The sequence below is a fragment of the Syngnathus acus genome, chromosome 5 (assembly GCF_901709675.1).
Source record: "Syngnathus acus chromosome 5, fSynAcu1.2, whole genome shotgun sequence".
NCBI lineage: Eukaryota > Metazoa > Chordata > Actinopteri > Syngnathiformes > Syngnathidae > Syngnathus > Syngnathus acus.
The window spans coordinates 13,412,786-13,426,885 of NC_051091.1; the positions used below are offsets into that span (position 1 = coordinate 13,412,786).

General features: G+C 49.1%; 1 protein-coding gene across 2 annotated transcripts; it reads right to left on the bottom strand.

Moving 5' to 3' along the window:
- Positions 1 to 2,311: 2,311 nt before the first annotated feature.
- Positions 2,312 to 7,564, bottom strand: fam83c (family with sequence similarity 83 member C). 2 transcript variants are annotated; one of them, XM_037252534.1, is made up of 6 exons: positions 6,837 to 7,564; positions 6,336 to 6,503; positions 6,111 to 6,235; positions 3,975 to 4,202; positions 2,709 to 3,552; positions 2,312 to 2,630 (listed from the first exon to the last, which is right to left on the bottom strand). In XM_037252534.1, exons 1-5 carry the CDS (start codon positions 7,389 to 7,391, stop codon positions 2,718 to 2,720), a joined length of 1,911 nt encoding a protein of 636 aa, XP_037108429.1. In that variant the 5' UTR covers positions 7,392 to 7,564; the 3' UTR covers positions 2,312 to 2,630; positions 2,709 to 2,717. The 2 variants fall into 2 exon arrangements, with proteins under 2 accessions (XP_037108429.1, XP_037108428.1); XM_037252533.1 differs by lacking the exon at positions 2,312 to 2,630 and having other exon boundaries at positions 2,655 to 3,552.
- Positions 7,565 to 14,100: the final 6,536 nt, after the last annotated feature.

The window sequence follows — 14,100 nt, forward strand, 5'->3', positions numbered from 1 at the left end:
TGTTGACAGGGAGCAGGAAGTGGACTCTCTGGTGTGAGGGAAGCAGCTTGTGCAAGAGCTAAAAAAAAACTAACCCAAAACAAAAGGCCATCTTGTGCGGTGGTCCCCAGGGTCATGCTGCACTCAAAGAGGAAAGGAGCTGGCGGCCGATGCAGCGCCCTCTGGAAACTGCGCGTCAAAAGCCTGCCGCGGGAACCCCACACGAATCCCAGCAGGTTGCTCGCCAACATTTGGACAGCCCTTGTGGCCTAGTTGTGGCCTCAGTTCTAACATCAAACAGTTCAAATTTGTGCTCTGGCTTGCCTCTGATGGGGCTCTTCTCTGAGTATACTCACAAAGAGCAACATGGCTGTTTGTCTGATCAACAAAGCCGTCTATGTTCACTCGACATATTCAACAAAATTCAATCTGGCCAAACATTTTAATTAGGGGGAAAGTTATTTTATTGCGTTCACCAACAAATTCTTCTTCTTTGAACGTCATCTCCAAAGTAGAGACTCCAGTGGAGCCGAACTGTCCGCATGCGGCCGCCTCGTGCCGAGGTGTCCTCGCGCCGCATGCAGCGCCTTGTGGCCCTCGCTGGCTAACTTTGTTTTTTGCCTCAGTGCGTGTCATGGTGTGGGCGCTGCTTCTTCTTCACCGGTTTGGAAATTAGATCATAGCAGAAGACCGGGACACCCTTTTGACATGAGCCCCAAAAAGAAACACGTCCAAAATGCTTTTGAAGAACCAAGCACGAATATATGTCAGAAGCGTTGAGCAATGGCAGCGGGCGTTTGTGGCGCCAATGCTCAGCGTCGACTGACTGGCAGTCAAGGCGAGAGAATTTGTTTCCTGCAAAGAAAAAAACAATCCAACAAAAATGCACTCCCCTTTATACACAGTAAAGACGCCACCACGCTTGCGGGTCTGTTCCCAAACAGCCGCTTGTTGACGATGTGGCCTCCATTCCGGCTGGACGCCCTTTCGACGCCTTCCAACCAGGGCTGTGGACTCGGGGACTCGGTCGGACTCTGTCATTTTTGCCGGACTCGGTGCTGATTTTGACAGAGTCCACCGAGTCCGACAATAAAAAAAATACGTTCAATTTTATTTTCATCATGCTGCTGAGAATGCGCGTAGGAATACTGTCCACAGCCCTGCTTACGATCAAGTTTGAAAAAGAACTTGACAGCATTGAGCGCCGCCGGCGTTTGTCGGCCGCCACCTCGCCACCCGGTCAAACTCGCATGCGCGTGAGGGGAAATCCCGCAAAGGAGGAGGGACAAACAGAGCGATTGGTTTTGCTGGCTTTTTAATAAATGGCGACTGTGGCTACGGGGGCCCATTAGGTCCAGAAAAGCTGACAAGACGCTTGCCAAAATGGCAAGGAAAAAATGCACAGCTAAACGAATATATGACGATGAACACAGGACGTTTTTAACAGAGTTAAAGTTGTTTTTTGTTGAACGCTATGGCAAGCCATTCTGCCTGATATGTCGGACGTCATTGGCGCATTTAAAAGCTTCAAATGGTCAGCGCCACTTCAGCTCACTTCATGCCAATATCGATAATGACTTTGCAAAAGGGACTGAATTTCGCAAGCACAAGTTTGGAGACTTTGAAAAGTCAGGCAGAAAAATAGGTACAGTTTTTCAAAAACATTACGAAGCACTCAGAGACTGTCACACTTGCATTGTTTCAACTGGCTTGGAACATTGCACGGGCTAAAAAGCCATACAATGAAGTGGAGTTCGTTAAAATATACCTCAGTGACGTTATTGAATTTTATTTTCATCATGCTGCTGAGAATGCGCGTAGGAATACTGTCCACAGCCCTGCTTGCTTGTTATGAAGACAAATTTAGTTGTTGCGTGCGCGCCCGCGCCTGCCTGCCTGCGTGCGTGCACGTACAAGACCGAGCGTAAATTACGATCAATGCGGCCACGTTGAGTTGCACTTAGGCTAATGTTTACATTATGTACCAATGTCAAGGACGATTATGTCACCCAGCTTATATCATTGATGTGTTTCGATAGTTGTGGGGTCGTCACTAATTATTTGTGTTTAGATAAATGTCTGAGCTATAATGGTGTAATTCATGATTAAAACTTGAAAGTATCTGTTTATTGTATTCGTTTATATGTTTAATAAAGACAAAGCCATCACAAAACTGTTGTAATTATTTAGATTTTGATCTAAATTAGCCTTGAATAAAGACTAAGCAGTCACATGAATTAACAGAAAAAAATGGACAGCCGGACTCGGACTCGTGGTCAAGAGGCCGGACTCGGTGCAAAAATCCGACCGAGTCCACAGCCCTGCTTCCAACGCAAGGCGCCCACAGAGTGGTCAAAGCGGATCTCTTCGGAATTTGAAAACTCGGGCTGGCGTCGGACTCGAGCCCATCGTGGCTTTTTAGCGGTTGCAACAAATTTCGAGCACAGGGGTCTAGGCCGGGAATGGCTGCGCCTCCAAGAAATTTGCGTGCGCGTTCGAAAGAGCCTTCAGCATGTGCCCAGTGTCCAGCGTAGCCCCTGCCAGTCAAACCAAGTGCTCAGCCAGTACACAGCTGCTTCCAAGTGTGTTTGCGAGCGGCCGAACCTGCTCCGCCTTCATCTTGTCGTGCCAGGTGAGCCGCGTTTCCGGTCCTGCCCGAACAAATGGCGTTGGGGTTTTTTTGCTTGTTTTTTTTCTTTGGCGGGGTGTTTTGAGCACGCTGGGCTCACCTTGGTATGTCACTGGGAGCTCTTGAGCTCAAAGCGACTGTACACTTGCTTTGTCTTCATCTTGTTGTACTGGTTGACCAGATCTAGCTTGCTGTGGCCCAGCGTCATGCGCTTCTGGTCCTGCCTGGTGATTTGGTCATGCCCGGCCGTTGGGTCCTGTTGGGCACTTTGCTCTGCTTTGCTGCTTTTGTCTTGGTCGAGGTTCTGGTCCTGCCTGGAGACTTGGAGCAATGGGGGCGGAGGTGGGGGAGCCTGCTGGCTCTCTGGCTCGTTCTGCGAGAGGTCGGGCCCCCCCCACACCACCGTGCCATGAGGCGAGGCTGACCTGGCCAAGTGGTCCTTGCCCGACGGCGGCAGGAAGAAGTCAGACAATTTGTGGAGGAGCTGATTGGACGAGCTCCTCTGCTTGGCGCCCAGTTTGGGTTCCGGCACCACCAGCGGCGGCGGCGTGCGGCTCCGGTGCAGGCGAGGTGGCGGCGACGTGGCGTGGAACAGGTTGACTTTGTGCTCGTACAGGCCCAGAGCCTGGAACTTGGAAGGTACACCTCCCCGGTGGGCCCACATGATGTCGGCCGGGTTGCCTTTGGTTCGCTCAAGCCCGTAGGCCGGAGCGCGGCGCTCCAAGAGTGGACTCTGGTTGATCATGGGCCCGTTAGAGGAGGGGCGCAGTGGAGCCAGGTTTTGGAGCCGTCGCTCCAGACTGAGGTGAGAGCACAGCGGGTCGCCTATATCCGGGCCTTGGGTCACCTTGTACACAGGGTTGGAGATCAGGCCGGGCGCCGCCTTCACGCTGGACAAGCTACTGCCGGACTGGCTGCTGGAGTTGTCGGAACTGGGCCGTTGCCTGTAGGTGACAACCAGAACGGCCCAATGGTGAGATAAGAAAACAAACAGAAAAAAAACATACAGACACATTGGAGACATTAGGAATGTATTTGCACCACCGCGTTGCCGCGCAAGGCTCACGTTTGCTTTTCATCGTGCCGTTGTCGCCTTGATGACAAACGCGGCCAATTTGAGTATGAGGTCACCTTGTTGGGAGATTACACTGTCAAAACACATGCAGCGGTAATGTGCGCAGAAGTGGACACTGCGGGGAACGCCACCACGGTCAGCTTCACATATCCTGAACAATCAAATTCTGGCCCAAGGTAAAGCCATGTCGTGCCGTCCCGGGCACCGCATCAGTCTCCGACAAGCCCTTTGCATAGGAACGTGCCTTTGGGCACCACGTCGCTTTAATGCGCCACGAGGTAGCGTGCGTACCTGTCTGAAAGCAGATCGGCCTTGATGAGCGGCATGAAGCCCGTCACCGTGAGTGGCGTTGAGTATGGCGGGAAGTACGGAAGCCCCTCGTCGTCGTCATTGTGGAAGGACTCGATGATCTGAGAGTCGGCATACAAGCAGCGGAACTCGCGGTCGAAACTCTCCGTGATGCGGCCCGAGAAATGCATCACCATGTTGCTGTGGACCTGGGCCGACAGCCACGTGAAGCTGTGCGCACGCGCGCACACAAAGACTTTCAGTCAAGTCACTTTGTTCACACCAATGCATACATATAGACACCTAGAGACAGACGGACACATCCCCTGGCAGTCCTACTATTGATATATGCAGCCAAACTCTTGAGCAAGATCATATTGTATTGTTGCAGGCCAGCTTTAATTGGTTTGAAGTGACCCCCCCCTTTTGCGATCTCAGTCCAAAAAGAACAAAATATGCTCCCAATTCTGATAGCCCACGAACGGAATGCTGGTTTAGCACAGACATAAAAGACGTCCTTTGCGTGTACAGTTAGCGTGTTTGACTTGATTAGCGAGCAAGCGAGCGGCCGCATTTGCCTGGCGCCAGTGTTCATCCAAAGCCCGCGCAACCGGAATGACGACTTTTCACTTTCACCTGCGCCTGAATAATTCCGGTGAATCGTTTTGTGGGTCGCCAGCCGAGGCAAACAAAACGGAGACAACGCTTCGACCGCGTTTGATGTCCCGACGGCTTTTGAGCCGGCACAGCCCCCGACGCATTTCGACTCTCGGGTAGCGTTTGCCATTTGGTGGCGTCGCCGCCTCCGCCATGGTCCCAAATGGCTGGTTCTGGAGGTGAAAATGAGCTTTAGCCATTCTGCTGTGGACGCATGCAAAGAAAACAAGCGTGTGACATCACATTCATCACGGAGCGCTCAAACATGGAGCGCTCTCGGCTTTCAAATGAGCGCAACGCACAAATGTCGATGGAACCTCGATATCTTTTGGCTTTGATAAGACACTTTGAAAAGAAGCTGTTCTCTCGCCGGGCTCCTTTCTTTGCTGTTTCTTAGTTTGACTTTAACGCCATTGCCGTGGTTCTGCCTTGGGCTCACCCCATCAACCGTTTCACTCTTTGAGCATGGCGAGGGCACCGGTCGCTCGGGTCGCTCGAGGCAACTCGCGCCGGCCGCGCCAGCCGGCCCTTACCAGCTGGCCACGCCAACAAGAGAGCACGGGCCTTGCCGATATGACGGCAAAGTGTTGACATTATCAAGGTGCGTCGAGGATGTGAAAGCGATCGGTAGACACACCCAGCCGGCAAGCTTGGAATTCCTCAGGCAGGCCGACCGAGGTGGAGCCTCGCCCTTCATTCCAGCCGACAGTGCTCGCTGTCCTCCGGCAGTGCGCGGCTCACCGGGACGTTGCCGCGCTGAGTGAGCGGCGCTTGCGCCAACCCCTGAGGTGCAAACATTCACAGGAGGGCAAGGAAAAACTCAAAACTCCAGCTAGGGGAAATGAGAAACCTGGAGAAGAGACCACAGAGGGACCCTCCCATCTGTGGTCTCTTCTCAAGGTTTCTCATTTCCCCTAGCTGGAGTTTTGAGTCTTTCCTTGCTCTCCTGGGAGTTTAAGAGCAGGGGATGTTTGAGAATATTTGTCATTTTTCACATGTCCTGAGTGTTGTTAGTCACCTAAATGTTGAACAGAGGCTGTGATGTACCGAAGTCAAATTCCTTGTTTGGCACGCTCAAACATGGCGAATAAAAAACTCTTGAATCTTGAATTTGTTGCTCCTGGCACCGCTTGCGAGATTGGCGTCAACCCCATCTGTCGTTTCAGATAGATCTTGGGAAGCAGCTTCCGCAATATCTGCCCACTAAAGAAGTGATGACTCCCAACGCAATTGAGCCATTTGGTCGCCGTATTGAGGAAAACAAAAGGATGAATCTGGGATGCATCGTTGGCATTCCGCAAAGGAGCAGATGCCGAAGTGACGCCAACGTTGTTGTTTGTTGGCGTCCTTTCAGCCGAGCTCCAAGCCGCACAAGTCATCGAGGACACCGTTGGGACTCCGCATGAAGGGACGCCAGGAGGAAGCACTCCTCTTCAGAAGGTGTGTTTGCCACTGACATTTGAAAGCTGGCGTGTGTCTTACCTGTAGGATCCAGCAATGACCTCTTCACAGTCGATGATCATGAACTTCTCCAGGACCTGGCCGCTGAACTTCTTGCCGCTCTTTGTGCAGTATGTGTCGCCGTACACGCTGCGGATGCGCATGTTCTGCCGGAGCCAGAGGGGCCAGAGAAGTGGCGAGTCAGCAAGGAAGCACCAGGCGCCACGTGGGCCAGGCACCTCGCGGGCCTGGCTCGGGGACGCTTACGCTCATGTTGACGCCGTGCACGTCCAAAAAGGAGCACATGTCGGTGAAAAGGTGAAGGTTCTTGTGGTCCAGCAGGATGTAGACGGGAACTTTGCGCTTGCTGGACGCTTCCATCAGGTCACACAACAAATCCACGTCGCTGAACTCGTCCATGACCAGCGCGATCACCTGCAAGGCATGGGAGAAGAAGCGAGGGCCGTTGGCAGAGGAAGCAAAGAAGAGTCCACTCAATAACTGGCTTTTTCTGCAGCAAGTCGCCTGTTTTGAGGAGCACTGGATGTGGAAACATAATGTGGCATATTCGCACGATCAGCTATTTGACAATTTGAGGGGCAACCTACCCCATTAGATTTTCATTACGGGATTTTTCATTACAGCTTAAATGAGTATGACAGTTGTAATGTGCTGCTGTGCTTTTTTTTTGTCTCTATATTTGCGTGAGTCTCGATCTAGCTTTATCTACTTTTTTTTTTAACGCTCTCTGTGCGTGTGCGCGCGTACCTTATTTGCCTTGTTGATGAGCGAGCGTATTCTGTCTTTGACGTTGACGGTCTTGTCCCTCTGGAAATAGATCTGCGTTTCCGAGGGCCCGTACCTGAGCGGGGCGTCCGGCCAGCCGAGCTCCAGGACCGGCGGCTCGTCGTCGGTCATTGTCGGGAAGTAAGTCCCAGAGGTGAGGTCCGACGCGACGTCATCGCCAACCTCGCTTTCGCCGGCCTCGGGATGGTCCTCCGCCGCCGGGCCGGTGCCGTTCCCAGGACCGGTCCCGCTCCCGGCCGCCGTGCTGTCGCTACCCGGGACCCGGTGACGCGTAATGTACTGGATTTCGGCTTGGGACAGGAAGCTGAGCTCCCGTTCCTCGGTGAGGACGCGGCGGTACTCGCGCTCGCCGTGCTCGAGCAGCGCGTCGGTAGCCAGGCGGGCGGCCTCGTTGTGGCTGAGCTCCAGCGAGGACACCTGGCGCCACGGACTCTTGAGCTCCTCCAGGCGGGCCGCGAGCTTGCCGAGCGGCTTGCGACCTCCGGTAGCTGGACGGAGACTCTCCGACGAACTCATGGCTGGCCACCACCCAAACTTTCATCCGACTTCTCCCCAAGTTGGAGCCGAGAAAGGGTCGCGGCGTCAACGAGGAAAAGCGCAAGAATTGGAAGTAAGTGACGTTAGTGACTTCCCGGTCGCTCGCTGTGTGGCTCGGCAGGTTTCCGGATCACCTGTCGATGTCCCGCAGGCGCCCGATCCCTGCCCCTTTCCGGACGTCACTTCCGCTGGCGGCAAGCGCGTCTGCTTGGGACTTTGACAATAAAAAGCTAGCCCACAAAGCGCTTCCCCTTTCCGCCAAATTTGAGCACTTTTCCAGGCGGATCGTTCCTTCGCATCGCACTGACATCGACTCAATACAGTACACCAGGGGTGGCCAACCAGTCAGAGACTAAGAGCCACATTTTTTACTGTGTCATCGCAAAGAGCCACATCATACACATGAGCACACATGAACACCCCCCCCACACACACACACACACACACGCGCACAAACACGCACACACACGCGCACAAACACGCACACACACACACACCCCTCTGCTCAGCCAAATTTATTGTGTGACATTATTATGTCACGCACCAACATGATAATGACAAATTGACTCCTACAGTACTAAAACCACAGACCAAAGACCACATTTTCAACAATGAACATTGTGTGAGTTGTCTCACACAGACAAACTCTCAGTTCAACAAATTCCACAAACAAAAACATAATACGTTTTTTCACTTACTATGTGTGGCGGGACAGACCATTCGTTTTAGTTTGTCGTTTTCAGGAGACAAGATTTCAATAACGTCACTGAGGCATATTTTAACGAACTCCACTTCATTGTATGGCTTTTTAGCCCGTCCAATGTTCCAAGCCAGTTGAAACAATGCAAGTGTGACAGTCTCTGAGTGCTTCGTAATTTTTTTGAAAAACTGTACCTATTTTTCTGCCTGACTTTTCAAAGTCTCCAAACTTGTGCTTGCGAAATTCAGTCCCTTTTACAAAGTCCTTATCGATATTGGCATGAAGTGAGCTGAAGTGGCGCTGACCATTTGAAGCTTTTAAATGCGCCAATGACGTCCGACATATCAGGCAGAATGGCTTGCCATAGCGTTCAACAAAAAACAACTTTAACTCTGTTAAAAATGTCCTGTGTTCATCGTCATATATTCGTTTAGCTGTGCATTTTTTCCTTGCCATTTTGGCAAGCGTCTTGTCAGCTTTTCTGGACCTAATGGGCCCCCGTAGTCACAGTCGCCATTCATTAAAAAGCCAGCAAAACCAATCGCTCTGTTTGTCCCTCCTCCTTTGCGGGATTTCACCTCACGCGCATGCGCGTTTGACCAAAATACCATATTGAACTCAAGCGAAGCAAATACGCACGAAAAATAAACACAAATGTTGATATGAACGTAAAAGAGCCGCATGAAACCAGCCAAAGAGCCGCATGCGGCTCGCGAGCCGCGGGTTGGCCACCGCTGCAGTACACGGATGGGTTCTGAAATATAGAAACACCGCACCACAATGATGGCCTCCTTTCATTGGTCCTTGACACTTCTAATTATGTCCTGATTGTTATAAGATATAAGATTAAAATAATAATAAATTAAATACAAATGAACAAGTTTGTTTATTATTGTTATTGTTGTATTCATGAGAAGGGTGATATTGGTGTTTGTGACTGCAGTAAACAGGCCAGGTTTTATCATGTCAGTTTTTAATCCAAATTAAATCATTCTCCATTTTTATGTTTTTTATTTCAACTTCATACGCTACAAATTACTTAATAATCACAAAATAATAATCCATAGTCTTTTTGTTGTTTGCGACCACTGTGAGTGGGCGCGTAGTAGACAGCTCTCACCAGTAGTCCGTGTTTATTTTATTTTATTTTATTTTATTTTATTTTTTTGCGTGTGCAGCGTCACTTGCAGCGTCTCTAATTTTAGCGTCGCCTTAGTGCTTGGTGTGTGGACATTTGAATGAGGAAGTGTCTGTGTCACTGATTATCTTGCAAACGGACACCTGTGTGCGCGTGAACTGGGAAGGGATGGAGGAGACACGCTCGCAACCGATCATGAGCGCCGGCGCGTTCCCGTTAGGACGAGTTTCATTTCTGTGGCTCGCTCTGGGGCGCGCAGGTCCCCGCGACAGTGCCAGCGGGCCACTTATTATTGATTTTATGACAATACTTCGGGCCATTCAAAATTTAGACGCGGGCTGCATTTGGCCCGCAGGCCGAACTTTTGTCATGCCTGCCCTAATGCAGTCTGTGCACTCGCTCAACCAGATAAGGAAGAAGACCATCAAGAAGATTATCAAGTTCATCCACATCTATTTCCGTCAGAGTAACAGCAACTTGGAACAGCCGCTGAAGCGCAAACCGTCCAAATCCTCCGATTGCAGGAATTGTTTGGATTTCTGTTACCCTTGGTGAAAGCAGACTGGTAAGCCTTTGTGTTGAATCACAAGGAACATTTGCAAACATCTGCTTTGGCAGTGGAAAACAATAACTCGACCGGGACCTGAACCCATTTCAAAAACATTGGCGAGTACTTTGATCCCTCTCGTGTGAGATTGCGCAATTGCGCGGCGGTTTTGCAATTACTGAACGTGAAACGAACAGCTTACGTCTGGTTAATAAACAGTTCTCGTGGGGAAAATGGATTTGGAAGAGACTCAAATGCAAACTCCAATTGCACCAGTGGAATAAACAATAAAGGACTCAATTCTAAAAATATTCAGTAGCGAGAGCCCTAGGAAGGAGCTCAACATGATTCGGGTTTCAAAGCAGGGCAAGGTTTCTCAATAAGGCTTAATGGTAAAAGCCATTCCCTTCCATTCGGAAATTTAAATGGTGTCGCCCCCTCCCTCCACCCACCCCCATTGTACAAAAAACTCCACCGCTCCAAGTCCGTCTTCAGAATGTGATCTGTGCCTGTTGACGTCCGACGATAATGATGTCACTGGCTGCTGCTCCTCTTGAGTCAATATTGAGTCAAGTATCACATAAAGGATGTTGACTTAAAAACATAAGCTTATACGACAAAGCCAGGGCCGCATGGGCAAATGACATTTGGGTGGGGGTCGCTCCCGCCTCGAATCCGGCCCAGCCTCCTTCAACAGTCCACTTGGCCTCGTTTGCTAGTTTATATATTGTTAGAATAGGCCTCTCTGGTAGCTTGAGCTATGTAACCCTTTTCTTGCTTTATTATCGTTCTCTTCTCTAAGACACTCTTTGCACATACAGTTAAGTCAAAAAATATTTGAACAGTGACACAAGTTTTGTTATTTTAGCTGTTACATTCCATATTGGCCCGAAGATGACCCTGATTATAAGACGACCCCATCTTTTTCAAGACTCCAGTTTGAAAAAATACTTTTTGAACACCAAATTTAATTTTTATACGGAAAATAATTACAGTACATCTGAAACAAATGATTATAACAATATATCGCGGAGAAAAAGCATGTGATTTTGCCTCATTCAACCATGCAAAAACTGTCTATCACATCTTAATATCTGAACATTTAAATATGTAAACTAAAGTGCAATCACAATTGTAAATGAATGGCTTCTGGTTTGTCCATTTTCTGTTATCTCTTCTCTTATTTTCTTCTCTTTTCTTTCTTACCGCTATTTTTTATTTTTCTTCTTCGTGCTACGGCTATTTTGCTTTTTCTTCTTCATGACAGGGGTTCGCTTTGGCCTGGGGAGTTAAGTTCAGCATTCGCTTTAAAGATATCTGGCGCCATCTAGCGTTGTAAATGGGTATATTGTCCAGACCCCGAATATAAGACGACCCCCACTTTTTCAGTCTTATTTCAATGCAAAAAACACCGTCTTATATTCGGGCCAATACGGTATTTAGGATACAATTACAGTGATCCCTCGCTACTTCGCGGTTCGTTTATCTCGGCTTCACTGCATCGCAGATTTTTTCGAGCCAAAGAAAAGTTGTTATAATTAGAGTTCTAAAAACATATTTGCAGTGTTGTACTTTGTTATAAAAGAAGTTGTTATAATAAAAGACGTCTGAAAACATATTTACAGTATTGTACCTTGTTATAAAAAGTTATGATAATAGAAGAGTCCTAAAATCATATTTATAGTGTGTATACGTTAGCTACATCTACATATACAGTCAAACCTCGGTTTTCTACCATAATCCGTTCCAGAAGGCGGTTCGAGAAGTGAATCGGTCGAATTCCGAATCTGTTTTTCCCATTACAAATAATGGAAAAAATTTGAATCCGTTCCAAGACTAAAAAAACGCCTTTTTTAAGCATTGTTTCATTTGCGCATTTTTGTCCGATCGCGCAACTGCAGCGCAACTGCAGCGCACCACCGAACGCGCAACCGTAGCACGCCGCCGACCGCGCAACTGTACCGCGCTGGTCGCATTATTGTGACAGAGCCGTCGCTGAAATTTAGAAAATATTTTTAAAGTCCTGATGTACTTTCCAAAATTTAAGTGGACCTCAGTGCGCAGGGAGCTGATCGCGCAACCGCAGCGCGCCGGGCGCTCACTGTCGCATTGCTTTAAGAGCGTGTGATTTAGGATGGCTTTACTGCTCCCACTTGCTTTATTTGGAGGCATAATTAGGGGTTAATACAATCCTCAAAGAGAATAGAACACAATGAACACAACCTCTGCTGTCTTATGTTATTTTCTTTGAAGGACATGGTGGATGATGTTCCTGAATTTATAAATGAGTGGAAAATTCAAACGAATCTGATGGCCGGTTCCGGGAGGAAGTTGTCTCTCCTAGTCAAAAGTCGTCATAATTCGACTTTTGAAGGGTGAGTGGCCCCCAAATAGAAAAAGCAAAAGAAAAGTAAAATAAAAAATAGGAAAAAATAAATAAAAAATAACAAATAAAAAGTGAACAGTAACTTAAAACTTAATGGGGAATGTGCACAGCGGAGTGAGTGACATGTCTGGTGAGAATGATGAATGAGGAAGAAGAAATGCCCCAAGGAAGAGGCACGTGACGGGACATGATGTCTTGGGACATCGCTATTGGCCGTCACAAGAAAAGAATAGCAGAAAGTCCCATAAAACGTGGACCTGAGTTTGGCGACAGATCCGATGGAGGATAGAAATTTTAGCTGTGTGATTGAGGCGAAAACACAGATTCGATTGAACACTGTTGCGACAGGAGACGACCTGCCCCAGATGAAGTTCCTGGGAAAAAAACGAGACACTGCAGTCGCACCCAATGGCCGTACGGGCCAAGTGCGCATTGTCGAGATGTTCGGTGGCCGGGTTAGTCTCCGTCAAGGCGGAACGAAAAAGGGAGGCTTGCGCTGACCGCGTTTGGCAAATAGGAAAAGTGCGCAGCCTTGGCATCCGTGACTGTGAGAATGAATGTGGAAAGAGATCCGGCCAGACCCTCTAAGGGTGCCGAAGAGAAGGAAGCGCGCGAGCCACGTCGTTTGGGCACTGATCGAATTAGAAGTGTTTGTGGGTTATAAGGCTCCTCGATTTAAACGCTGGTGCAAGAGTCCCTTAGTAAAGCTCTAACGGTCTCGAATGTCCTGGTAAGCCGGTGTGATATCTCGACGCGGTTCGATTCCGTCTTGTCGAGGCGCACTGTAATAGCATGCACGTCTGTCAAAGTTCGATAAATTTGAGCCTGCGGCAGACCGCTATTGGACGAAGGTGCCGCGCGGCTCTTGTGTAAAATGGAAAACGTGGAAAAGAGGCCTCTGGGGGGTTTAATATTGGTATACCATGTGAGAAAAGTAATGTGTGCACACTTAAGTTAAATTCAGCAGAATAAAGGGAAAATATACAGCGCTATTGGAAACTAAACATAACAAAAGTTAAGTAAGACGTGCGTATTTGTCAGTGCATCTGTGCTCTGATGACAGTTAAAATGATCAAACTGCACAGCAGCAGTTGGCAAGAAGCAAAATGTGGAATGGATTTGAATCCCGTTGTCTGTCTCCTGTGTTCGTGTGTAATCTTTGTGAACCCTGTGTCAGCTTAATGTAGTCTGTTTGAGCTTGCGCGTGGAGAGACGCTTGGGGTCCCATGTGTGTGTGTGTGTGTGCGTGATCCCATGGGTGCGTGTCCGTGAGTGAGTGTGTGTGCTCATGAGTGCGCATGGGTGTGAGCGTGTGTGCTTGTAGAAGCAGCAAAAGGAACGGATAGGATGGTGTGCTCTCGTTGCTTTGGGGCGCGTGCCCGCCTGCGCTGCACGCGCGGGGAGGGGGATCCGGCCCCCTGGGCGGCAGGGTGGCCAACCTGTACCTGCCCACTGTGTTTCACCCCGCTCGGGTGGCGTCGGGGCCACGCGCAGGGCCGGAGTTATGCCCATTTTAGGGGCCTGCGCGGCCAGCAGCGAGAGGAACTATGACAAAATGATGGAAGACGGAATGCTGAAGGGGCAAAAGAATGCATGATCAACAGTGGGGTACACAGGTGTAACTGCAACCCAGGAGAATTAATGTTCCACAGCTGTCTAACAGGAGCATGCGTGTGTTAACCAATACGACACCAACATAGATGTATCTAAAGAAAATTGGCTGGGACGACAACAAGCCGTGGCAGAAGAGTGTGGCCCCCTCGTAAATAATGAGAGACCCTACTAGGGCCAGCTGGCGCTCCCTTTTAGCATTCTGAGAGGAATGGGAAATTGGATCTGCAGAAAAGCTCAACTTGTTAATTTAAATTGCTGAAAGGATGACAAAATTGAAAAACAATTATTGATACTCGTTTCTTT

What these genes read in the sequence shown, in the direction of transcription:
- fam83c (XM_037252534.1), bottom strand. Translation starts at nt 7,391, where the DNA reads ATGAGTTCGTCGGAGAGTCTCCGTCCAGCTACCGGAGGTCGCAAGCCG. An exon ending in TCATCAACAAGGCAAATAAG is followed by an intron (nt 6,504 to 6,836) that starts GTACGCGCGCAC and finishes CATGCCTTGCAG; the next exon opens with GTGATCGCGCTGGTCATGGA. An exon ending in TGCACGGCGTCAACATGAGC is followed by an intron (nt 6,236 to 6,335) that starts GTAAGCGTCCCC and finishes TGGCTCCGGCAG; the next exon opens with AACATGCGCATCCGCAGCGT.